This window comes from Bos grunniens, chromosome 6, assembly GCF_055505025.1.
Source record: "Bos grunniens cultivar Pamir isolate PY7600 chromosome 6, Bosgru_T2T1.0, whole genome shotgun sequence".
NCBI classification, from domain to species: Eukaryota; Metazoa; Chordata; class Mammalia; order Artiodactyla; family Bovidae; genus Bos; species Bos grunniens.
Window position 1 is genome coordinate 101,798,223 of NC_141170.1, and position 26,908 is coordinate 101,825,130.

Below are 26,908 nucleotides of genomic sequence, written 5' to 3' on the forward strand. Positions count from 1 at the left end.
CTTTATGCCCTAAGGCTGTGTTTGCCAAAAAGTCACCAGCACGAAACCGGGAGGAGGAAGGCAAAGATAGCTTAGGGTCCTGCTGGGATTAGACACCCGCAAGGTAACCACAGCACCCATTCTACCCCTTGTGTCTCATGGCTTGAAAATTAAATTTGTGGTGCAGATAATTTCTACTCTTTGACAGCCATCAGAGAATTTGATTGTAAAAAGAAAAAAGCACAAGGAAAATTTGAAGAATGTCTTGTAACATTGCTAAGTTTAGAGTTGCTTTTTAAATTATACAATACCCGTTTGAATTCAACATTTAACACTAAGTAATACAAAAGTTAGTTAATTTACTTGCTTTGAATTAATGTAGTTTTAAAACTGATATGCTTTTGCTTTAAGGTCAGATCAATTCTCCTAAAAAAGATGAACCAGTTTTGTCAACATGGATAAATATTAACAGAAAATATTTTGGAGGGTTTACTATATTTATTGGAAAATTTTTAAGTATGTTGGAACAACTGGGTCTATATTTTATGAAATATAATATTTCCAATGAAAATTTAGTGTCTAAATTGAGATGTGTTATAAGTGTAAGATATATACCAGATTTCAAGTACTTAGTATAAAATTTTTTTTAACATTTCATTAATAATTTTCTTTTTGGAATACATGTTAAAATGCTAATATTCAGGGTATATTGGGTAAAATATATTATTAAAACTAATTTTACTTTTTAATTTTTTAATGTAATTACTAGAACATAAGATACATATATGGCTCATATTATATTTTCAATGGACAGCATTGATCTAGATATTAATCTTTGTTAGTTTTCAATGCTGAAATTATTTTATCTCTGCTAACTTTGTTTTTGGTATCCTTCATTGAACAGAAACACCTTAATATTGATGCAGTTAAATCATCCATTTTTCTTTTATGATTAGTAATTTTACAGTTTGATAAACTTCATATTCTTTTTCTACTAGCTCTGCCTTTTTACTTTTCTCACTTAGGTTTGTAATCCATCTAGAGTTCATCTTTATAAGGTGTTAAGTCATAAATTCTGCTTTTTCTCCCAGTGAGGACCCAGTTCTCTTAATATCATATATCAAACAAGGCATCCTTTTCCATTTTTTATGGTATATTTATCATATATCAAATTCCCATAAACACAGATTTCTGAACTCTCCATTCTGTTCATTGGTTTGCTCCTACCCCATAACCACACTGCAATATTTCCTAACAACTAATAATTTGAATCACTCCTCATTCCTATGCTGATGTCAGTTATAAACATCCCACCAAATGAGTTCCTATATTATCCCTTTGTTTGTCTTGTCAAGGATTCTGACCTTTCAAATAGTATTAACCTACACTGCCATTAGAACTCCCTTTGACCACCTTTTCTTTAAGGAGGTTGTTTTTAGTGAGTGTTTTTAGAACTGCTAATGAGTAAAAATCTGCCTATTCATTTTAGACAGAGTTATCTGGTCTCATGAGCTGAATAGACTGGATAATACATGAACCACATAACCCAGAACTCAGTAAAATAACCCTCTCAATATAAGACTTGTATGGGACTTGATCAGTAATGAATGGCCAAGAATCCTTAGGAGTATCTTCTAGACTTCCCTATTCCATGTGGTGCGGCTACCAGCTATTTGAAACTGTGGTTCCAAAGTTCAGTGGAAACAGTCTACAAAAAATGAGTATATTCAAAAATATTTCTTTCACTGATAGATCATTCTGAGGGTTGGAGCAGCTAGGGCTCATAATTCCTTATAAAGAATCTTTCACATGCTGAACATGGGAGTTTCAAATATAAATGAAATGCATTTTATTTTTACATTTATACTTTGCTTCTTTCCTGCAAAAGAATGTGAAGAAAATAAAATTAATAAAATATCAGTCTTCCCCCTAACGATTTTACCATCTAGCAAGGAAAACATATGTCAAAATTATGACCATAGGGCTTCCCTGGGAGCTCAGAGGTAAAGAGTCTGCCTGCCAATGCAGGAGACATAGGTTTGATCCCTGATCTGGGAGGATCCCACATGCCATGGAGCAACTAAATCCTCTTGTCACAATTACTGAGCTTGGAGCCACAGCTGCTGAAGCCCGAGCACCCTCGAGCCCGAGCTCCACAAGGGAAGCTGTTGCAATGAGAAGCCCGCACACCACAACCAGAGAGTTGCCCCTGCTCACCACAACTCAAGAAAGGCCCTTGCAGCAACGAAGACCCAGCACAGCCAAAAACAAATAGAAATAAACAAAAATTACTTTAAAAACTTATTGCCATAATACAGAGTAGAAGTATTATGATATAGATACATGGTGAACAAAGTAAGGGATAATTACTACATAAGGGGAAGAGATTACAACATCACATTTGAGCTGAAGATTTTTAAAATGGTGCAAATTTTAGCTTTAAAATGGAATGATCTTGGGGCCATATCTTGGTCAATGATCAAACACAGCATCACTGATAGTAGGACAAGCAGATATAATATGCCTCCTGATATGATGAGAAATACACGTCATTACCTGAGAAACAGTCTTGCTAAAAATATTTAGCATGAATCTAATCAAACCGCTAGACCTAACTTTCAGTTTACCAAAAGTATAGGAGATAGAGGAGCAACATGACTCTCAAAGAGTCAACACCATCATAAAAAAGATAATGCCCTGTTCTATATGAAAAGTGACTAAGGAAACCTAACAATCACTGCAGATGGTGACTGCAGCCATGAAATTAAAAGACGCTTACTCCTTGGAAGGAAAGTTATGACCAACCTAGATAGCATAGTCAAAAGCAGAGACATTACTCTGCCAACAAAGGTCTGTCCAGTCAAGACTGTGGTTTTTCCAGTGGTCATGTATGGATGTGAGAGTTGGACTGTGAAGAAGGCTGAGCACCAAAGAATTGATGCTTTTGAACTATGGTGTTAGAGAAGACTCTTGAGAGTCCCTTGGACTGCAAGGAGGTCCAACCAGTCCATTCTGAAGGAGATCAGCCCTGGGATTTCTTTGGAAGGACTGATGCTAAAGCTGAAACTCCAGTACTTTGGCCACCTCATGCGAAGAGTTGACTCATTGGAAAAGACTCTGATGCTGGGAGGGATTGGGGGCAGGAGGAGAAGGGGACAACAGAGGATGAGATGGCTGGATGGCATCACTGACTCGATGGACGTGAGTCTGAGTGAACTCCAGGAGTTGGAGATGGACAGGGAGGCCTGGCGTGCTGCGATTCATAGCGTTGCAAAGAGTCGGACACGACTGAGCGACTGAACTGAACTGAACTGAACTGACTGAACAATCAAATACGAGTGAACAACTTGATTTGATCTTATTAAAAAAAAAAAAACATATAAAAGATATTCCTGAAACAACTGGATTAATATGGAATTACTACTAATTTTCTGAGGCATAATAAAGGAATTGTGTTATATAGAAGTATACCCTTATTCTTAGGAGTTGTATGGTGAGTCTTAGGCAGGGAAAGTAATAATGTCAAATTTACTCTGAAAAAATATAACACAGCAAAATGTTAACAATTATTGACGCCAGGCAGGGGATATGTGAGTTTCATCTTATGGTTCTTTTAACTTTGATGTATGTGGAATTTTTTTCATAATAAAACTTAGAATAACGACCCCTTTGTGTGTTTAGTCTGCGACCCTTTGGATTGTAGCCCACCAGGCTTCTCTATCCATGGGATTTTTCAGGCAGAAATACTGGAGTGGGTTGTCATTTCCTTCTCCATGGAATCTTCCCAACCCAGGGACTGAACCTGTGTCTCCTGCACTGGCAGATGGATTCTTTATCACTGAGCTACCAGGGAAGCCTGATTCTCACCTTTGGGTGATATTAATGTTAAAAAAAATAAAGAAAGAGTAGGCGTTGAGCAAGTAGAGAAGGGAGCAGGGAGCATGACATTCTGGGTGCAAGGAAAAATTTGTGGAAAAGCACAAAGGCAATATACCTGTGTACAAAGAGACTAGAGACTTGTCCCTGAGAATGTATAAAATTCATATCTGAATCACCATGTGGATGATGAGCAAATCTCTATTGAACACCTACTGCTGTGACTGTCTTTCATATCACTTAGAGTTCTCTAGCTGCCAGTGTTAAAAATCAGTTGAAGTAAAAGATGAACAGCCAGAACTCAAGAGCAAGAATGAACACAGTTCTGGGATATAGGATTAATAAGCAATCTTCCCAAGGGGAATGGCCTGGCTCCAATCCTTTTCCTTTTTTGGGGCGACTGTACTTATGAGTCAATCCCTAGGAGAAAGAGTAAGATCTAGACCTAAGTAAATCCTCTTAACATGGGCACTAAGAGATCAGTCTCTTATTGGGTGGTATTCTTGCTCACCTAAACTCAATTCTAATGAAATCTATCTTCTATTCTCTGGACAATCCTCGACTCCTTCTCTGTTTGCTTATTAGCCAGAGTTAGCTTACAAAGAACCACAGTATAATTTTGTCTTTTTAAATTTTTAGTTAGACTCCTGGACATTTCCCCATCATATATGCATGACACAATTTCTTATGGTTCATTTTTGTCTGAATCTTTATGGTATATGTGAAATTAGGAGGCTTTTAAAAAATGTTTTTTCCTCTACATTTGGAAAGGTATAGGGGTTAAGTACCATAGGGAAAAATAAGTATATTAATGGCAATAATGCAAGATTGGAAATCGCATGGCAAGCAAGAGATAAAGCTAAAATATGAGAGAAGAACTTAGTGGTGAACTCATGGCTTGTTGAGTGAGAGAGAAGGTTAGAATAGCCAACACTGGGGATGTGATATTTGAGATACACCTTGAGGCACTGGTAGAATTCTCAAAGACAGAGGCATTTCAGGAATAAGAAAGAGCATAAACAAGAGCACGGAGCTGGGGAATGTAGGATATGACCAGGAGGGCAGGTTGTGATCGTATTAGGAAGATCTTGAATGCCACACTAAGGAATCCAAATTTAAATGTTGGTATTTGGAAATCAACTCATGGGTCTGAATGAGAGTTACATGGTTAAAAGCAATGTTTTTTTTTCTTTTTTCAAATGAGTTTTGTAGGACCTTGCAGCTCAAAGACTGGTCAAGGACAAGCAGCATGAGCTTTACCTGGGAACCCCAGCAGACTCTCAGTCCCTCTTTCCTGACCCATCGAATCTAAACCTGCAGAGTAGCAAGAGCCCCCCACGTGATCTACTTGCACATTAAACTTTGAGAAATGCAATGGAAGAGGAAAATCTGACTTGAGACCAGTTGCAGGGTTAGGCCAGAGAGAGATGGACAAAGATGAGATCAGAAGATGAACCGAAGCTAACAAGGTTGGCCAAAAAGGAGATGCCATGATGCCGTGAGCTTTTAGACTGGTGGGTGATGGCTTATTTCTGCCTCACTCACTTTCCTAATAGATTAATCCTCTTACCTTATTCATTAATGTCATTGTTTCCTTTGAATACACTTTTCTTCTATTTGTTCTTTCTATTCATTAGCAAGCACTGCTTCTAATTGTCTCATAGGCTATAAATGAAAAATTTTCCAGAGCTTAGTGTTTAAAAGATACAGATTGCAACTGCTGCTGTGCAAGATGCTGGAGTTAAAAAAAAAAGAAAGGAAAAAAATCATATAAAGAGATTAGAAGAAATGAGAAGAGTGAAAATATCTCCTTTTGTATTTCTGGGTTTTCTTCCCTTCTGTGTTTAATACGAATCAAACAGGTGTGCATTCAAAGCGTTCAAGTGTGTCTTCATCAGCTTTTAATCATCAGCTTCAAGAAAACTCGGATCTCTCTGAGAGAGGGAAAAATAAACAGCTGAGCAGTGTGACTCATTTACACTTCAAATATACTTTGAATTGGTTATTCCTCAATTAATCAAATAGCTGGTGTATCCCTAAAGTAGTATAAAGTGACACGCTGTGTGAAATCAATTTTTCTTTCCAAAATCATTAAATCCAGTAGCCTGTGAACACATCCCTGCTAATTCTGGTACCAGTCCTTTCATCCTCCATTAACTTTGGCACGCCTAACAGGCTGTCAAGAATAATTTCCCAGGATGTAAATAATTCAGAAATTAAAAATTAATAAATAATAACAGAGAACTACTGGGAAATAGGCTGGGTCAATTAGTGCGCTCTGCGTTCTGTTTCTTCACAGCAGGAGCGGGCCAGCCACATTCGTTACTTGAATCTTTCCTTCGATTCTGAGGTCTGATTTACAGCTCTTCATTACTGGATCCAGTCAGACACAATTACCTCCATCACTATCTCAGTTCCTAACTTCAAAGAAATGAACGTTTTCTTGTCTGCTTTTTTTCTCCTTGCAGCAGGCTCAGCTTGACATCCCTGGAATTTCTTCCACGCAGACTAATTAATAAGTCTTTGACTTATCATATTCGCTTCTCTTCTTTGATGTGCTACCTTAGTCAATCATCCCATTTAATTAGAATTTCAATGATAACTTTACTTATCTTGTGGCGAGATGTAAATTAAAATAATAGGATTTTAATTCTCTTCCATATGGGGTTATGACATTTCAGGAGAAAAAGTTTCAACACAAACATGATATTATGTACTCTCGATCAGGGGCAGAGAAGCAGTCTGCAAAACTGTTTTCCTCTCACTATTAATACAGAGTAAGCATAGCTGTTGAGCAAGCAATAATGGAAACGCATTGGATTTTTCAATAGAATCATTTCGAGTCCTTCACAGAGAAAAAAAAATTACTTTGATTTGCATAAATAATTGGAACAAGATACAGGTCACGTTACCAGCAAAGGCAGTGGCTATGTTTTGAAGAAAAAAGTATCTTCAGAAAGTCAAGGCTTTGATATTCCAACCCTTTTAACTCTTTTTGCCCTTGCCTGTCAATCCATGCTAATTTCCATTCTGATAAATTCTGTACTAGTTTCTTTAGACTTCTTCCCCAATATACCCAAGGAAATGAAAAGATTCTCCCAAGAACACAGCAAACAGTAGCCAAGCACAAGATATAACACTGATATGCAGAAGTGGTTAATAAGGGATGGCAGAAAGCAGCATTTCACTTCTAGAAAACAAAGTAAGACCAATACTTAGTTTCCAGTGTGTGCCAGCCTCAATGATATGTGTTATATCTGGTAATTCTCCCAGCATACCCATAATATAGGATTGCTATGCTATGCTATGCTAAGTCACTTCAGTCGTGTCCGACTCTGTGTGACCCCATAGACGGCAGCCCACCAGGCTTCCCCGCCCCTAGGATTCTCCAGGCAAGAACACTGGAGTGGGTTGCCACTATTCCTATATACAGAGCTTCCCAGGTGGTGCACTGGTAAAGAAGCCACCTGCCAATGCAGGAGATGCAAGAGATGCAGGTTCAATCCCGGGTCGGAAAGATTCCTTGGAGTAAGAAATGGCAACCACTCCAGTATTCTTGCTTGGAAAATCTCATAGAGAGAAAAGCCTGGCACGCTACAGTCCATGCAATTGCAAAGAGTTGGACATGACCAAGCACGCGTGCACACACACACACGTTCCCATATACAGATAAGGAGATGGTCTCAGTGAGGTTAACCTGGCCTTCCTAAGGTCACAAAGGTAGCATTTAAGTCTCTGAGCGTAGTATTTAAACCCCCCCATGATCTGACTTCAAACTATCTGTCTGCCAAACTCATATTCTTTCTATTCTATTACATAAACTCATCCAAAATACATCTCCAGGCATTAACCTAGTGCTGATTCTAGCATTTTACCTTATTAATATACTGTTGATGGTTGCCTTAATGTTTATAGACATTCTCTGAAGTTCAGTCATTATAGTTATAGTGATCTGAATCATCATAAATCATTTTATATATATATATATATATGCAAGTTTCAGAATAAAAAAATAAGCTGCTCTCCCATTTTATTGTGCTATTTTTCCCAGGAGTGAAATGATTAGTTTTTTGTTTGTGGCTTTAAAAAAGTTACTAACAATAGGAACATTAGTGGGAATTATTTTGTCCTTGATCTCTCAATCTTTCCCCTCCACATGCTCAATAACAATGCCTAGTAAAACAAACAGAGGTTACAATGTCCATAGAAACTTATTTCATTAGTTAGACATGAAACCACTGCATTAATGCCATTTTGAAGCTAACCTTTCAGGGATTTAATACAGTTGTTCTTTAACAATAGAACTTGGTTCATTTACTACTTAAGACATGATTATTTAAATTAAAGTTAATTGGTTTCCTTACTCTCCTTTAGGGCTTTAGGCTCAGAACATTTCTATTAGAAAAATCTAATTTGGCTCAAGTTCCTATTTCTAAATTTTAGAGTGGTTAAAATGCTCTCATATTTTAACTGTTTGTAGCAAAAATTATGTCTAAATCACAGCTCAAACTGGCAAAGCAGTTAAAGATGCAGGTGGCACAATTAACCAAAGGACTCAATAGTAGCTTGGAAGACTCAGAGCTCAGTGTAAAATGAGCGGTCGTCTCCATCAGGGCCTCTCAGAGGTGAAGAAAAGCTTGAGGCCACCTTGCCTGAGGTTCCCAAGTATCAGTTTAAAAATGAAGACATGCCAAAACAAGATAACCAAAACCATGACACATTTTAAGTGTTTACATTGGACCAACTAATGTTTTTAATACACAAAATACGGTGTAACATATTTGAGCTATTCACAAATAATCACAATGCTAAGAAAATGCATTATTCATAAAGCACTATAAGCTGTGACATCCAGTAATAGGACAAAGTACACAAGATCTACAATGAAAGTCTTTCAATCCCTTTTCTGTATCTCAATGGCTGCAAATATAACCTCATTTATAGAAAAAAAAAAAAAGTTAAGTTTTTAACTTCAAGCTCTCTGTAACAGAAAACTCAAGTTCAAATGCTCCCTCTCAGCATTCCTTGATAAGCTTCAATCTCATACATTCACTCAAAAATTATTTTGAGTTCTTGCTATGTGCCAGGCACCACTCTGGGCATTAAAAATATATCAGTCAAAAGAAAAAATAAAAAAGAAAATAAATAATGTATAAACAAACAAAACAAAAAAAAGAAAGAAACTATATCAGTCAAAAAAATTCTTTTTAGAAGGATAAAACTCCCTACTTCTTGGAGCATGCTTCTGATGGAGAAAGAAAACATATAATAAACATAATAAATAGATATATAGAATCTAGAAAATGATAAGTGCAGGAAAAAACAGAACAGGGTTGAGGGCATCTATAAGCACCAATGAGGGATAGAAATGTATGATTTCTGTGGAATAGTTAGGATAGGCCTCACTGAAAAGTGACGCAAAGAAGTAAAGGAAGTAAGAGGAAGTCATGTCCCCAGCCCCCAGTAAGACATCTGGGGGAAGAACGTTCCAAGAGAGGAATGGCCAGGGAAACAGGAACACCACGGTGACTTTGTGCAAATTAGAAAAGATGCTGCTTCCCCCACACCCCATATTACTGACTACAAGAATTGACCCGAGGAGAAAATTTGAATTATCATCTTAGCAGATACAGGGAAGAAAATCAACAAATTCAACACTCATTCCTGACATAGCAAAAAATATAATTCACTAAGAAACAATGATCAATGGCTATCTCTTTAGCACACTTAGCAGAGAAACACTAGATGCTTTTCTGCTAAAGTCAGGAATATGCAAAAAAAAAAAAAAAAAAAAACATTATCTACACTGCTATTTAATATTGTGTTTGAAGCATCAGGTAATGGAATTGGACAAAAGGCATAAGAATTAGAAAGGAAGAGGTAATATACCTTGATAATATGCCTGGCTGCTACTAAGTCGATTCAGTCGTGTCCGACTTTGTGCGACCACATAGACGGCAGCCCACCAGGCTCCCACATCCCTGGGATTCTCCAGGCAAGAACACTGGAGTCGGTTGCTATTTCCTTCTCCAATGCATGAAAGTGAAAAGTGAAAGTGAAGTCGCTCAGTCGTGTCCGACTCTTCTCGACCCCATGGACGGCAGCCTACCAGGCTCCTCCGCCCATGGGATTTTCCAGGCAAGAGTACTGGAGTGGGGTGCCATTGCCTTCTCCAGGACACCCCTCCAAAACAAGGGGTAAAATAAACAATAAAAAATGCAGAAAATCTATATCAGTAAAGCTTTAAAAATAAAGACGAATAAATGGAAAGACATTCCATGCTGTTGGATAGGATGACTGAACACCACAAAGAGGTCAATTCTCCCCAAGTTAACATGTTAATCTAATGTAATAAAAATGTCAACAAGTTTTTATCTGGACCTAAACAAGTTGATTCTAAAATCTGTATATAAGTAGATACTCAAGGCCTAAAATTATTTTAATTTTTCATATAAAATATCCTGAACTCAACAAAAAGCAACCAGTCACATGAGGTAACAAGACAACAAAACCAAGAGAAATATCAGACAATAGAAGGTTGGGAGTTTCAGATAATGGAGCTGTCAGTCACAAAACATTAAAACTAATTCTGCTAAATATACTCAAGTATTCAAGGAAAGAGAAACCAAAGATAAAAATGTCTGCATAGAATAGGAAGTATAAAAAGAGAAAAGGAAAGCTTAGAACTGAAATTAAAAGGCCATTGGAGTTATACTGAAAAGAGAGTCAATGAACTGGAAGACAGGTCAAAAGAAAACAGAACAGAGCATGGAAAAAGAAAAGGATAATAAATATTAAAGAGTGTAGGAAACTGTGGTAGCTTTAAAATAGAATCCCAAAATTGCTATCCATCAGGGCTCCCCAGGTGGTAAAGAACCCACCTGCCAATGCAGGAGACATGAGTTATGGGTTCAACCCCTGGGTCAGGAAGATCCCCGGGAGGAGGGCATGGTAACCTACTCCAGTATTCTTGCCTGGAGAATCTCATGGACAGAGGAGCCTGGAGGGCTACAGTCCATGGGGTTGCAAAGAGTTGAACACAGCTGAGTGACTAACACTTTCACTTTTTCTATCCATCAAGAGGTAAGAATATATGTCCACCCTCTTTGGATCTGGGGGCTCATAACAGCTTTGGTCAATAGAATACGGTGGAAATGATGCTATGTTGCTCTGAAGGCTAGATTATAAAAGGCCATGCAGCTTCTACAGGTTCTCTTAGACTGCTTGCTTTCTATACGCTCCCTCTAAAGACGCTCTCTCTCAGCTGCCACGTATGTGAGAATCCAAGCCCCAGAGATGTTGTGTAGAGGTGCTCTGATTGGTGGTCTCAGGCTGAGCTGGGTTTTTGAGGTATCCCGACCCAGGAATTAACTTAAAAAGTCTTCAGATGACTCTAGTCTGCAACTGTTCAAGTCACCCCCAACTGAAGCACCCCTGTCATCTTGTAGCAAAGACAAATAATTCCCACTATGCCATGCAGAAATGTTTGACCCATGGACTCCGTAAGTGTAATACAGTGATGTTATTTTATGCCACTAAGTTTGAGATGGCTTGTTATGCAGCAAACAATAACCAGAAGAAGGGCCTAGAGATACAGTGATAAGAATACACTGCAGGGACATCCCTGGTGGTCCAGTGGCTAAGACCGAGCACCCATTGCAGGGGGCCCAGGTTCAACCCTTGGTCAGGGAACTAGATCCCACAGGCCACAACTAAAAGAGATCCCACATACCCCAATGAAGACTGACAATCTCGAGTGCTGCAACTAAGACTGGATACAGCCAAATAAATAAATAGATGTTTTTTTTAAAAAAAAGTACAGGACTTGCCTGGTGGCTCAGTGGTGAGAAACCACATGTCAATGCAGGAAACATGGGTTTGATCCCTGGTCCTGGAAGATCCCACATGCCTCAGAGCAAAAAAGCCTGTGGGCCACAGCTACTGAACCTGTGCTCTAGAGCCCAGGAGCCACAACTACTGAAGCCCGCAAGCCCTAGAGCCCACGATCTGAAAGAGGCAAGGCCACTGCAGTGAAAAGCCTGCACACCTCAACTAGAGAGGGGCCCCACTTGCTGCAACTAGAGAAAAGCCCGTGCAACAACGAAGACTCAGCACAGCCAAAAATAAATACATAAATAAAACTATTTAAAAAAAAAAAAAACAGTACAATATGTAACTGGAGATATTTAGTAAGTGTACACAGAAATTAATGGACAAAAACCTAAAAGATTAATAAAAGCAAATGAGGTTCTTTGAAGTGTTTAATAACAGTGCCATGTCTCTGGCAAGTCTGATAGAGAAAAAAACGCAAATACAGATTGAAAGAGGAGAAAAGTCATGTTATAGAACTAGGTGAAGTACGATAAGGGAAAACTGTGACAGTGAGACCACTGTTCTTATCTACTGGAGTGGAGGTGGGCATGGAAAGATAGGTGAAGTCCACCAAGTTCACTGCAGTGCACTAACGGCCCCCACCTTCTGTTACGCTCAACTGCTGGGAAAGTCTTTCCAGAAATGGAATATATTCCAAGTAAATGCATTCAGTTGTTCATTCATTCAAAGACCACATTTGACTCTCTGCCCCAGACTTCATCTCAAGGACTGGTACAGAGATGAAAGGCTTTCCAAGGGATGAAAAGGGAAGGACTGGGAAGGAGAGAAGGAACTATGACAAGGTCAGGGGAGAAGCAGCTATGTGAGAGTCAGCAAAGGGAGGGGTAAAACCAGAGCCTCCCATTTGGCGTGGTGACAAATGTGAACAGGATGGAATTACAGGTCTCACAGTCTGACATAGGTCTGCATGGACAGGGAATCTGCCCTTGGTCACTCACCTGCTTTCTCACCTCAATAACTGGACTGGAAAAACTGGAAGGGAACTTGAGTGGACACTGAGATGCTCTATGCAAATCCTCTCTTCTGGACTAAGGATATTAGCTGGGTCATTGGACATTGCTCTCAGCTTCAAGAGACTGCCTCGCTCGCGGTCAGGGAGCCACCAGACCAAAGACTGGCTGATGTGGGGGTGCAGAGGCCCAGCTTCCTGCCAGTTTAGGGCAGCCACGAAGAGCCACAAAAGAGTCTGAAATGCAGTATTTGGATGCAACCTCAAAAACTACAAAATGATCTCTGTTTGTTTCCAAGGCAAACCATTCAATATCACAATAATCCAAATCTATGTCCCAACCACTAGTGCCCAAAAAGCTGAAGATGATTGGTTCTATGAAGACCTTCTAAAACTAACACCAGAAAAAAGATGTCTTTTCATCATAGGGGACTGGGATTCAAAAGTAGGAAGCCAAGCAATATCTGGAGTAACAGGCAAGTTTGGCCTTGGAGTACAAAATGAAGCAGGGCAAAGGCTAACAGAGTTTTGCCAAGAGAACACACTGGTCATAGCAAACACCCTCTTCCAACAACACAAGAGATGACTCTATACATGGACATCACCAGATGATCAATACCGAAACCAGATTGATTACATTCTTTGCAGCCAAAGACAGAGAAGCTCTATACAGTCAGCAAAAACAAAACCCAGAGCTGACTGTGGATCAGATCATGAATTTCCTATTGCAAAATTCAGACTTAAATGGAAGAAAGTAGAGAAAACCACTAGACCGTTCAGGTATGACCTAAATCAAATCCCTAACAATTATGCAGTGGAAGTGACAAGTATTTTCAAGGGATTAGATTCTATAGAGTGCCCGGAGTACTATGGATGAAGGTTTGTAACACTGCACAGGAGGCAGTGAGCAAGACCATCCCCAAGAAAAAGAAATGCAAAAATGCATAATAGTTGTCTGAGGTGGCTTTACAAATAGCTGAGAAAAGAAGAGAAGCAGAAAGCAAAAGAGAAAAGGAAAGCTATATCCATCTGAATGCCAAGTTCCGAAGAATAGCAAGGAGAGATAAGAAAATCTTCCTAGTGGTCAATGCAATGAAATAGAGGAAAACAATAGGATGGGAAAGATTAGAGATCCCTTCAGGAAAAGTAGAGATCCCAAGGTAACATTTCATGCAAAGATGGGCACAATAAAGGACAGAAATGGTATGACCCTAACAGAAGCAGAAGATATTAGGTGGCCAAAACACACAGAAGAGCTATACAAAAGAGATCTTTGTGACCCAGATAACCACAAAGGTGTGATCACTCACCTAGAGCCAGACATCCTGGAGTGTGAAGTCAAATGGGCCTTAAGAAGCACCAGTATGAACAAAGCTAGTGGAGGTGATGGAATTCCAGCTTAGCTATTTCAAATCCTAAAAGATGATGCTGTGAAAATGCTGCACTCAATATCCCAGCAAATTTGAAAAACTCAACAGTAGCCACAGGACTAGAAAAAATCAGTTTTCATTCCAATCCCAAAGAAAGGCAATGCCAAAGAATGCTCAAACTACCACACAGTTGCACTCATCCCACACACTAACAAAGTAATGCTCAAAATTCTCCAAGTGAGGCTTCAACAGTACATGAACAGAGACATTCTAGATGTTCAAGCTGGATTCAGAAAAGGCAGAGGAACCAGGGATCAAATTGCTAACATTCGTTGGCAAGAGAATTCCAGAAAAACATGTACTTCTGCTTCATTGACAAGCCTTTGACTGTGTGGGTCAAAAAACTGTGGAAAATTCTTAAAGAGATGGGAATACCAGACCACCTTACTCCCCTCCTGAGAAACCCGAATGTAGGTCAAGAAGCACCAGTTAGAACCAGACATGGAACAATGGACTGGTTCCAAATTGGCAAAGGAGTATGTCAAGGCTGTATATTGTCACCCTGCTTATTTAACTTCTGTGCATCATGTGAAATGCCAGGCTGGATGACGCACGAGCTGAAAATCAAGATTGCCTGGAGAAGTATCAATAATCTCAGATATACAGATGGCACCACCCTTACGGCAGAAAACAAAGAGGAACTAAAGAGCCTCTTGATGAAGGTGAGAGAGTGAAAAGCTGGTTTAAGACTCAACATTCAAAAAACTAAGATCATGGCATCTGGTCCTATCACTTCATGGCAAATAGATGGAGAAACAACAGAAATAGTTATAGACTTTTATTTTCTTGGGCTCCCAAATCACTGCAGATGGTGTCTGAAGCCATGAAATTAAAAGATGCTGGCTCCTTAGAAGAAAAACTATGACCAACCTAGACAGCATATTAAAAAGCAGAGACATTACTCAGCCAACAAAGGTCCATCTAGTCAAAGCTATGGTTTTTCCAGTAGTCATGTATGGATGTGAGAGTTGGACTGTGAAGAAAGCTGAGCGCTGAAGAATTGATGCTTTTGAACTGTGGTGTTGGAGAAGACTCTTGAGAGTCCCTTGGACTGCAAGCCTGTCAATCCTAAAGGAAATCAATATTGACTATTCATTCTTTCCCTGGAGAAAGAAATGGCAATCCACTCCAGCATTCTTGCCTGGAGAATCCCATGGACAGAGCAGCCTGGTAGGTTCCCAGTCCATGGGATCACAAGAGTCAGACATGACTCTGTGACTAAAACACCACCACCACCATTCATTGAAAGGACTGATGCTGAAGCTCCAATAATTTGGCCACCTGACTTGAAGAACTAACTCATATGGAAAGACCTTGATGCTGGGAAAGATTAAGGCAGGAGGAGAAGGGGACTATAGAGGATGAGATGGTTGCATGGCATCACTGACTCAGTAGACATGAGTTTGAGGAAGCTCTGGGAGTTGGTGATTGACTGGGAAACCTGGTGTACTGCAGTCCATGGGGTCGCAAAGAGTTGGACACGACTGAGGGACTGAACTGAACTGAGGAAGAGCCACACCAATTTCAGAGCTTCCTGTTCGAACAGACAAGGCCTCCATGAAGGAAAGTTACACGGCTCAAAATAGCCTTGAGTTAAAACTCCCCTCCAAGTCCTCCCCATCATTCTATGCAAAACAAAGAACTCTCTCACCCAAAGAAAAAATGGACATTAAGGTTGATTACACCCAGCTCCCAGCTGGTCCAGCCTCTGGCCGATCTCCAGAATTTCTTGCCCCAGCCGTTTAAGAGATAACTACTCCAAACAACCTTGGAGAAGAACAGGCCCCCTTAAGACAGTAACTTTCCACATACATGCCTATATATACTTTACTCTTTTCTTGGGTTAGTGCAGCAGCTCACTAATCTGACTGCTGCCCCTTCTTGCCTCATTAAAGGCGTTCTGTTTCTGTAAAGTGCCAGTCTTGTTCTTTTTCCAAACCTTGCCTTCTCTAACTCCCTTACCCTACACTCAGTAGTAACCACATTGTGGGTCCCCTGATTTTACCTTTATTTCCTTAAAGATGTATTTTTTAAAAGCATTCCCCAATACACCAGCATACAACTCTCTCTCAGTATATAAAGACCCTTTTCAGCCATCTTCCTTAGAGCCCAAGGTGCTCTTCATTTTTTTGGACGTTCTGAGCCCCTTTGACAATATAACGAAAGCAAAGGACTCTCTTCTTGGAAAAATAAACAGAGGCACTTAATGTAAACATTTTTTTTTCTTCCTCCTCATCTTTAAGGCCCAGCTCAAACTTTACAACCCATATGAAGCCTCAAGAAACTTTTTGCACATAATCCTAAAGTGAGCCACCATCTATTGAGTACTCTCTATAAGAAACTGTACTGAGTGCTTTAACTTCATAATGACTCTGATCACGAACATAATTCTTCAGGGTAGTTACTATCTTCCTTTTGGAGATTAAAGGACTCAACCAACATAACACAACTAATAATCGGCAGATATTGGATTAGAACCCTAATTTGTAAAATTTGTGCTTTGAACGAATGACAAGAAAAAAGGAACAGTTAAGGATACTAACTTCTCAAAGGTGACCTAGTGCCAAGTGTCAGAACTGGGATTTAAACTGAGGCCTAACCCCAAAATTGATGCTCTGTAAGTCCAATGTGCTCTAGCACCCGTGAGAATGGAAAAAGGTAGATCTTGTCCCACCTAGAGTAAAGTAATGCTTAAAATTCTCCAAGCCAGGCTTCAACAATATGCGAATCGTGAACTTCCAGATGTTCAAGCTGGGTTTAGAAAAGGCAGAGGAACCAGAGATCAAATGGCCAACATCTGCTGGATCAAAAAAGCAAGAGTTCCAGAAAAACATCTATTTCTGCTTTATTGACTATAACAAAGCCTTTGACTGTGTGGATCACAACAAACTGTGGAAAATCCTGCAAGAGATGGGAATACCAGACCACCTGACCTGCCTCTTGAGAAACCTATATGCAGGTCAGGAAGCAACAGTTAGAACTGGACATGGAACAACAGACTGGTTCCAAATAGGAAAAGGAGTACATCAAGGCTGCATATTGTAACCCTGCTTATTTAACTTATATGCAAAGTACATCATGAGAGACACTGGGCTGGAAGAAGCACAAGCTGGAATTAAGATGGCTGGGAGAAATATCAATAACCTCAGATATGCAGGTTCTGTGCCTCTATAGGAGGTTTTCTGAGAGACTGTGTTCTCGTATTTAAGGGCTTCCCTGGTGGCACAGAGGTTAAAGCATCTGCCTGCAAAGTGGGAGACCTGGGTTCAATCCCTGGGTTGGGAAGATCCCCTGGAGAAGGAAATGGCAACCCACTCCAGTATTATTGCCTGGAGAATCCCATGGCCATAGGAGTTTGATGGGCTACAGTCCACTGGTCGCAAAGAGTCGGAAACAACTGAGCGACTTCACTTTCTTTCACTTTCACTTTCAGATATGCAGATGACACCACCCTTATGGCAGAAAGTGAAGAACTAAAGAGACCCTTGATGAAAGTGAAAGAGGAGAGTGAAAAAGTTGGCCTAAATCTCAACATTCAGAAAACTAAGATCATGGCATCTCGTCCCATCACTTCATGGGAAACAGATGGGGAAACTGGAAACAGTGTCAGACTTTATTTTGGGGGGCTCCAAAATCACTGCAGATGGTGACTGCAGCCATGAAAAAAGTCGCTTACTCCTTGGAAGAAAAGCTATGACCAACCTAGACAGCATATTTAAAAGCAGAGACATTACTTTGCCAACAAAGGTCCATCTAGTCAAGAGTTGGACTATAAAGAAGCTGAGCACCGAAGAATTGCTGTTTTTGAACTGTGGTGTTGGAGAAGACTCTTTAGAGTCCCTTGGACTGCAAGGAGATCCAAACAGTCCATCCTAAAAGAGATCAGTCCTGGGTGTTCATTGGAAGGATTGATGTTGAAGCTGAAATTCCAAAACTTTGGCCACCTGATGCGAAGAACTGAACTCATTTGAAAAGACCCTGATGCTGGGAAAGACTGAAGGCAGGAGGAGACAGGGACGATAGAGGATGAGATGGTTGGATGGCATCACCGACTCAATGCACATGGGTTTGGGTGGACTCCGGGATTTGGTGATAGACAGGGAGGCCTGGCGTGCTGCGGTTCATGGGGTCGCAAAGAGTCGGACACAACTGAGCGACTGAACTGAACTGTCCTACCTCTGCCTTTTGCAGCTAGCTCCTTTATCATTTGTTTCTACACCGATCCCCAAATGACCTCTGTGTGTCGCTGTTGCGGTAGGCGGTAGGCTGAAACACAACCCGGCCTACGGAGGGGAGACGCGTCGCTTGACGCAAAACGTGGCGGTGTTATGAATCCCCGCGACCGAGGGGCGCTACAAGACTTCCGTACAAGATGGCGGCGTCCTTGTCACCACGCCTCTTCCAATGACTTATTTCCTGTCATGCGCGATCGTATTTGACCCTTGAACCCGCAAGGACTTCCTTCTTCCTCTTCCCAGGACGGCATCTAGAGGTATGGTTGCTTGTTTCTTCGCTTTATCGCTACTGCATTTACAATCGGCCGCCATCCGGGGAGTTGCAGGGGCCAGGATCTCTCAGGCACAGTTTGTTTACTTAGCATAGGTGTAAGAGCTTCGGAGGAAGGTTGGTGGTGAGCTGTTCCTCGGAATTTAGCTTTAGACATCCTTTGATCCCGACCTTTGCTTTGGATCAGTGAGTGGCCGGAGCTCAGCACCCCTGGCTTTGCCGCCTTCGCAGTCCAGCGTTCGGAAACAAATGAGTTGTGTTTCGGCTGCTTGAAACTGCGATATCGCGGAACGTTTTCATATGTTAGGGCCGCGTTTTAACGCCGCGCCTGTAGCTGTGCTCTGGGAGGGCCGACAAGCGGCATGTCAGGGTCATTTCAAAATGCATTAAAGTGTTTTGATTTGGAGTTTTCTGTCTTGGTTTTGGAAAGGCAGACGGCCGGTTCCGTGTCGGCTGACAGTTCCAGTGTAATGTGTGTTTTATTAATATATTATTTTGGGTAGTTACCTGGGAAATGAGAAGTACAGCTGTCCATCGGTGTTCTGAGGGATTATTGCAGTAACCCGGAGGATTCCAAAATCGCTGGTACTCGAGTCCTTCATATAAAATCCTCCCGTATACTATAAATCATCTCTAGATTGCTTATAAAACATAATACAATGTAGACGGCTATGTAAATAGCTATAAGCACACAGCGGATTCAACGTTTGCTCTTTGGAACTTGCTGAAAATTTTTTTTCCTTGAATATTTTTGCTCTGCAGTTTGTTGAATCTGCGGATACAGAATTTGCGCCTACAGAGGGCCAGCCAGTTTTAAAACATGGAATCCTTCTCATAAGATACCTTAGTGCAAGGATATCCTGTGTAAAAATATACATGGGTAATGTGTAAACTCTGTGATTGCATTTTTATTTCTTAACTATTTAGGCCTTCAGGATGGTGCAGCGTCTGACGTACCGTCGTAGGCTGTCCTACAATACAGCCTCTAACAAAACCAGGCTGTAAGTATTTCCAAAATTTAATACAGGTATTGTCATTTATTCTGCGGAATGCTGAGCTGTTGTCTACTCTCTCACTTCGTAGGTCCCGGACCCCTGGTAACAGAATTGTTTACCTTTATACCAAGAAGGTTGGGAAAGCACCAAAATCTGCATGTGGTGTGTGCCCAGGCCGACTGAGAGGCGTAAGTGAACCTTTTGCTATGAGTAACAAGGGTTGAACGTCTGAACATTAATTCCTCCATAAGGGAGTGAGGGAAGGAGAGGTCACCGGTAGGAGGCTGGGGAATTACTAAGGGTTTATGATCCAAATATGAAGAACATAGGCTTTCTTTTAAAGCCTGTAAGACAAGTAGAGTGAAATGCTCTTCGGGTAGATCGTTAATGTTTACGCTTCACACTCATCGAATATCAAGGAAAATTTCTGTTAACGCTTCACAAAATAATGTCAACATTTTCTTTATGCAGGTTCGTGCTGTGAGACCAAAAGTTCTCATGAGGTTGTCTAAAACGAAGAAACACGTCAGCCGAGCCTATGGGGGTTCCATGTGTGCTAAATGTGTCCGCGACAGGTAAGTAGCTGAAACCAGAGGGGCTGTCTTAAACAAGTGTGTGTGTTTGTGTGGCACTGCATGCTAATCGTTAGAATAGTGGAAAAATAACAAAAGTCGCATATTCTAGAATCCTTCCTTGATTGGAGATAATTGGTGCTGTACAAATTTAAAAATTATATTAATTATATAGTCCCACTTAATTTAGGTATGATGTTTGGACATCTTTATATTATGTAGAAATTAAAAAGCTGAGTCTGGTAAGGTTTGGTTGATGATGGGGAGTGGAAGGTCTTAAAGATTGTAGAAACGAAACAGCTGGGTATGGTTCTAATGTGGTTGGAGCAGAGCATTGTGGGAGATGTTAGGAAAGGTAGAAATGTCACAAGTCAGGAAGGGCCCTATAGGACAGGTTTTTGGCTTGATTCTTACAAATGGGGGGATTGGTGAGGTTTGAACAGGGCTGGGAAAACTTTGGGGTCCCAGAGACTGAATGTGCCCCAGTGTGGATAGTAAAGGCATTCAACAAAGGATGCGTGCTTGGAATGGTTTCTCTACTTTGTTAAGGCTAAGGAAATGGCACCTGCATGAACCCGAAGGTTGGACTGAGGGTAAAGGGGGTTATTGGGAGATTGTTGGGTCTTGTGGATATGCACAAGGATTGGTAGTGGCATGTGTGTGCGCTCAGTTGTGTCTGACTATTTGCAGCCCTGTAAACTGTAGCCCGTCAGGCTCCTCTTTACATGGAATTTTCCAGACAAGAATACTGGAGTGGATTGCTGTTGCTGTTGATTTCTCCAGGTAGTGGCATAGGCAGGAGTAGGGTGTATAAGGATAATACTTGCTCAGCGGTTTTATGATAAACACTGTCAGGGGACTTGGTCCAGTGGGTAAGACTCGGAGCTCCCAGTGCAGGGGCCCCAGATTCCATCCCTGGTTGGGGAGCTGAGATCCTGCTTGCCCAGCTGTGCAGCCTTTCCTGTTTTAAAAAGAAAAGCTGTCAAAAGTCCATCAGGGAGGTATCAATTTATTTACTTATTTTTTGTGGAAAATCCAAGGCTTGTTGCTTAAAGTTTCATAGCTGGTAAGAGGATTCATCCCAGGTTTTATTGACGCTCTTGCTCTTAATTAATCCCACTGGCTACATTAAATTGTCTCCAAAGACTTAAGTGGAAAGATTTGAGAGGTGTTGGTCTTTATAAGATAAATTGGTTCAGAGACATGGTTTGCTTCCAGTTTATTCAACTTGTTCTGTGAAATAATCTGGCTCAGTCCCTGTACCGAATCTAACGACACTTTGCCTTTCAGGAGTTAATTTGTAAGGGGAGGTTAGGTATGTTACATCGAAACAAATACAAGCAAAATATATATAACTTATACAGAAAAACTTAACTATGGTTGAAGTTTGGAGAAGAAATGACATTAAAGTAGCTGAGAATCTGGGGGTAGTGTTTGAGGTGGAACCTGAATGATGGGTAAGTTTCCACAAGAGGTGAAGAGGGCATTGCTGACAGGGATTGAGCATGGTTCAGTCTGACACATTGAGATTCCAGAGGGAATGAGAAATGAAACTGGAAAGGTACATTGGATGAATGGGTTGTGAATTTCAAGGTACAGGAGCTTATTACCAGTCTCTCTGGTTCTCAGGCTCTGCTGAATGTAACCCCATGAGCATATTTATTAAAAATGAAGCCCTAGCTTCTGGAGGTTTGGGTGTAGATCTGTAGCATAGCTTAAAGCATAGCATTTGCTGTGACACTGAGGGAGTCTGTTTTGCTCTGAGTAAGAAGGATATCAACTATTTCTGTAGTGTGATTTCATCTGGGACATCTGAAGGAGTCAGAAACCCCAGGGTTTTGAGGATAGCCAGGGGTACCAATGGGGCGCATGGAGGGGTGAGTTTCTGTGGGAGTTTATCTGTGGAAGTAGCTTTAACAAATGGTAATAAGGACTTGGCTATTTTGGCACCCCACTCTAGTACTCTTGCCTGGAAAATCCCGTGGATAGTGGAGCCTGGTAGGCTGCAGTCCATGGGGTCGCTAAGAGTTGGACATGACTGAGCGACTTCACTTTCACTTTTCATTTTGATACATTGGAGAAGGAAATAGCAACCCACTCCAGTGTTCTTGCCTGGAGAATCCCAGGGACGGGGGAGCCTGGTGGGCTGCCATCTATGGGGTCGCACAGAGTCGGACACAACTGAAGTGACTTAGCAGCAATAATAGTGATAAATAAAATGCTTTCCTCTCTCAACCTAGACCCTAGGCAGTGAAAGCTCAGAGTCCTAACCACTGGAACACCAGGAGATTCCCATGTGTTTCCTCTCTAAATGGAAGTTCTAAGATATGCTGACGAATGTAGTAGTTTCATTAGTCTTGAATCCCAGTGATAAAATGAGGTTGTATAAAAGCTGTCATAAGTGACAGAGTCTCCTGTGGGATGAATTTATAGTGTATCATGGCTCAGAAGGGGTGCTGCTGGCATAAAATTGAATTAACCTGTTTTAAGTTCCAATGTAGGAAGGACACGTTAGGCTGAAAAGGTCTATCCATAAAATCTCAGCTTTTAAAGTTTTAAATCTACCTGTGTAGGTTTCCTTTACCCTTCTGAGCATCTTAGCTGATATGATCAACTCAGTTCTTTCTCTCTCTCTCTCTTTTTTTTTTTTCCCCCATTTATGGAAGTTAAATTAATTTACAGTGTTTAAAAGATTGTGATTTTTTAAAATTTATTTTTAATCGAAGGATAATTGCTTTACAATGTTGTGTTGGTTTCTGCCATACAACCATGTGAATCAGCCATGAGTATACATACATCGCCTCCCTCTTGAACCCCCCACGCTATGCAGTTTTTTATGAAACTTTTTTAAACTGATATTTTCTCTTCTAGGATCAAGCGCGCTTTCCTTATTGAAGAGCAGAAGATCGTTGTGAAAGTATTGAAAGCACAAGCACAGAGTCAGAAAGCTAAATAAAAAATGAACCGTTTTTGAGTAATAAATCAAAACGCCTCGTTCTGTTCACTTCTATTGTGGTTTGTTAGTGTACAGGTTTGGTTTCTGTGGTAACTGGAGATTCCCCACACATACACTACAGTTTTTAGTTGATCACTTTTTGTGAAAATAATTGGAAGTCAGTGATTGCTGGAATTTTAGACACATTAAAATACGGACTGTAACGTATTTTCTCCTAGAGGCTATGTTATATTGTTCCTGTTAATAAACACTGTGAGTGTTAGTCACCCAGTTGTGTTGGACTCTTTGTGACCCCATGGACTGTAGCCCACAAGGCTCCTCTGGAACTCTCCAGGCAAGAATACTGGAGTGGGTAGCCATTCCCATCTCCAGGGCTGGAACCCAGGTCTCTTGCATTAATTGCGGGTTCTTTAACCCTCTAAAGATTTTAATCATAGCTCATTCTTGCGGTATTTAGACTATCAGTGGACTTCGCTGGTGACTCAGCTGGTAGAGTCTACCTGCAATGCAGGAGGCCCAGGTTCAATCCCTGGTCAGGAAGATCCCATGGAGAAGGGAATGGCAACCAACTCCAGTGTTCTTAACTGTCCACAGGGTTGCAGGGTCTGACATGACATGACTGAGCAGCTGACACTTTTAAGACTGTATCAAGTATTCTTGAAAGTGGTCTACATAAGCTCTTCCGAATTGTCTTCCAAGATCAGTTCTTACAAGGTCATTCCTTAGGACATGTCAAGCTTATTTCCCATCTCGAGAGTAGAAAGCAAGTGCTGTTTTCACAAGCCGAGAATCTAGAAGCTGGAAAAGTAAGTTCTGTAAAATTTGACCTTTTTCCATTTAGGTGTTTACTGTTACTAGCATTATGAGACTCAAGTGTCATGAGTGTTTTCTCTTGATTAAAATCAAGACCATGCCCTTTAACATTTTTGCAGAAGAGGCAAGGCAAAACTAAGGGGCCAGGTGGCACTTGAACTCAGGGCCATTATAAATTTATTAATGATACTTAATGGCATGTCCACAGCACTTAACATCTTAATTTAGTGTGGAACCCAACTATCATGTGATGGTTTCTGGCTTGAATGAGGTAAATTGAGGTGTAGGTTATATATATTACCCAGAGCCGCTTGTGTTGCTAGAATACTTGGAAGTAGCGTGGTGTGATCAGTGATGTAGGTACCCCCAATAAACACTAGCATAAGGAACGATAGCTGAAGCCCTTTATTGTCAAAGTTCAGTCTTGGGACAGTTCATCAGCCTTCCCTAAACACCCTCCAATCCCAAGAATTGTTAAACAACCAGGATAATAAAATTATGTTTAATCACTGAAATTTTTATTGGGGATATAATTGAAAAACATTGGATTCTGAAGTAGATTAAACCCTTCTCTGCCCTAGGCTGATGTGTACTGCATGGACATGTGATCCTGTAGTACTGTGTTTGATAAAAATTTAATTAAAAGATGGTGCTTTTAAAATAAATTCAATTACTTGATTGGCTTATAGAGTAAATAGGTGTTAAAAGTCTTGAGTAGCTCAGCATGAGTTCTTGTCTGTCAGGACTCTTCCCTCCCTACGAAAGACAGTTCCACTGAAGAATTTAACAGAACACAAGACATGAGGACTAGTAAGTTTCTGCAAAATAAATGGATTAACTTAGAAATTTGAGAAAGTCAAAGCATTGAAGTTTCATACTTGAGGTGACTTTTTTTGTTGTTCAGTGGCTCAGTTGTGTCCAACTCTGCGATCCCATGGACTACAGGATGCCAGGCTTCCCCATCCATTTCCTGGAGCTTGCTCAAACTCATGTCCATTGAGTCGGTGATGCCATCAAACCATCTCATCCTATGTTGTCCCCTTCTGCCTTCAATCTTTCACAGCGTCAGGGTCTTTTCCAATGAGTTGCCTCTTCACATCAGGTGCCAAAGTAGTGGAGCTTCAGCTTCAGCATCAGTCCTTCCAGTGAATATTCAGGTTTGATTTCCTTTAGGATTGACTGCTCTGGTCTTGCTGTCCAAGGGTCTACTGCAGCACCACAGTTCGAAGGCATCAGTTCTTCAGCACACAGCCTTTTTTATCCAGCTCTCACATCTGTTCGTGACTACTGGAAAAACCGTAGCTTTGACTATATGGACCTTTGTAGGCAAAGTAATACCTGGTTTTTAATACTCTGTCTAAATTTGAAATAGCTTTTCTTCCAAGGAGCAGTTGTCTCTTAATTTCATGACTGCAGTCACTGTTCACAGTGATTTTGGAGCCCAGGAAAATAAAGTCTGTCACTGTTTCCATTGTTCCCCATCTAACTTGTCATGAAGTGATGAGACCAAATGCCATGATATTTGTTTTTTGAATTGAGTTTTAAGCCAGCTTTTTCATGCTCCTTTTTCACCTTCATCAAGAAGCTCTTTAATTGCACTTTGCTTTAAGGGTGTTCAGATAGTTCAACCTTTTCTAAGTTTGAAATGTCCACTAGTCTTAAAAAAACAACTTTATAGATAATTTGGAAAGTATGGAAAAATAGAATGAAATCACCTTCAGTTTCAGTATCAGTTCAGTCACTCCGTCGTGTCTAACGTTTTGCAACCCCATGGACCTCAGCACGCCAGGCTTCCCTGTCTATCACCAACTGCTGGAGCTTGCTCAGACTCACGTCCATTGAGTCGGTGATGCCATCCAACCATCTCATCCTGTCCTCTCCTCTCGCCTTCAATCTTTCCCAGCATCAGGGTCTTTTCCCAGGGTCAGTTTCAGTATACAGATGATCATTTTTAACAGTTTGATATCTCTCCTCCCATTTTGTTTTCTAGTTATAATTTTTTAAATTTAGGGTTTTTTTTTTTGGCAGTGCTGTGCAGCTTATGGGATTTTAGTTCCCCAATCAGGGATCCTACTGGAGACCCAGTAGTGACGGTGCCAAGTCTAACCACTGGACTGCCAGGGAATTCCCAAGTTACATATCTTAAAAGTTGTGGAACTTCCCTGCTGGTCCAGTGATTAGGAATCCACCTTCCAGTGAAGGGGATGCAGGTTCAATCTCTGGTCTGGGAACCAAGATCCCACGTGCTGAGGGGCAACTAGAGAGCCCTCTGCAACTAAAGGCAGCCCACGTGCTTGCGACAGATAGCCGGCTCATGGGCAATGAAGCCAATGCTGCCAAAAAAAAAAAATATATATATATATATAAGCACTATATGTAAATATTCAACCCTTTCCCCCCGCCCCACCCACTTAACCCCTGTGAGCATATTTCTTTCAAAATAATTATTTTAATGACTATATATGCCATCAAATCTATGTAGCATAATTTCAATAGTTTCTTTCATTTGAACATTTGGGCTACTGTCAATTTTTCTCTGTTTTAACATTTGTGCACATTTTTATACAGCTTTCTATTTCATTTATGCCAATTTTTTTTTTAATTCATAAACTTGTACTGGAGTACAGTACTTCACTAGTCAACTTTAATTATTAGGGTGGCAGTGATGTTTCCTACAGTTCCTAGCTCAAGCTGCCATAACAAATTACCATACACCGGGTGACTTAAACATCAGACATTGATGTCTCACATTTCTGGAGATGGAAATCCAAATTGAAGGTGCTGGCAGATTGCTCTTGGTGAAGACCCCCGCTGTTCCCAGTAGGCCAATGGCTGTTATCTTGTGTCTTCACATGATGGACAGGGGAGAGGGAAGAAAGCTCTCTTCTGCTTTTTCTTGCGTGCGTGCTCAGCTGTGTCCCATTCTTTGGGACATTATG

General features: G+C 40.7%; 1 protein-coding gene across 3 annotated transcripts; it reads left to right on the plus strand.

The window, feature by feature from the left end:
* The first annotated feature begins 18,588 nt into the window (after positions 1 to 18,588).
* Positions 18,589 to 23,188, plus strand: RPL34 (ribosomal protein L34). 3 transcript variants are annotated; one of them, XM_086407011.1, is made up of 5 exons: positions 18,589 to 18,619; positions 19,561 to 19,634; positions 19,717 to 19,816; positions 20,100 to 20,203; positions 23,072 to 23,188. In XM_086407011.1, exons 2-5 carry the CDS (start codon positions 19,570 to 19,572, stop codon positions 23,154 to 23,156), a joined length of 354 nt encoding a protein of 117 aa, XP_086263137.1. In that variant the 5' UTR covers positions 18,589 to 18,619; positions 19,561 to 19,569; the 3' UTR covers positions 23,157 to 23,188. The 3 variants fall into 3 exon arrangements, with proteins under 3 accessions (XP_086263137.1, XP_086263139.1, XP_086263138.1); XM_086407013.1 differs by having other exon boundaries at positions 18,596 to 18,819; XM_086407012.1 differs by having other exon boundaries at positions 18,596 to 18,750.
* Positions 23,189 to 26,908: the final 3,720 nt, after the last annotated feature.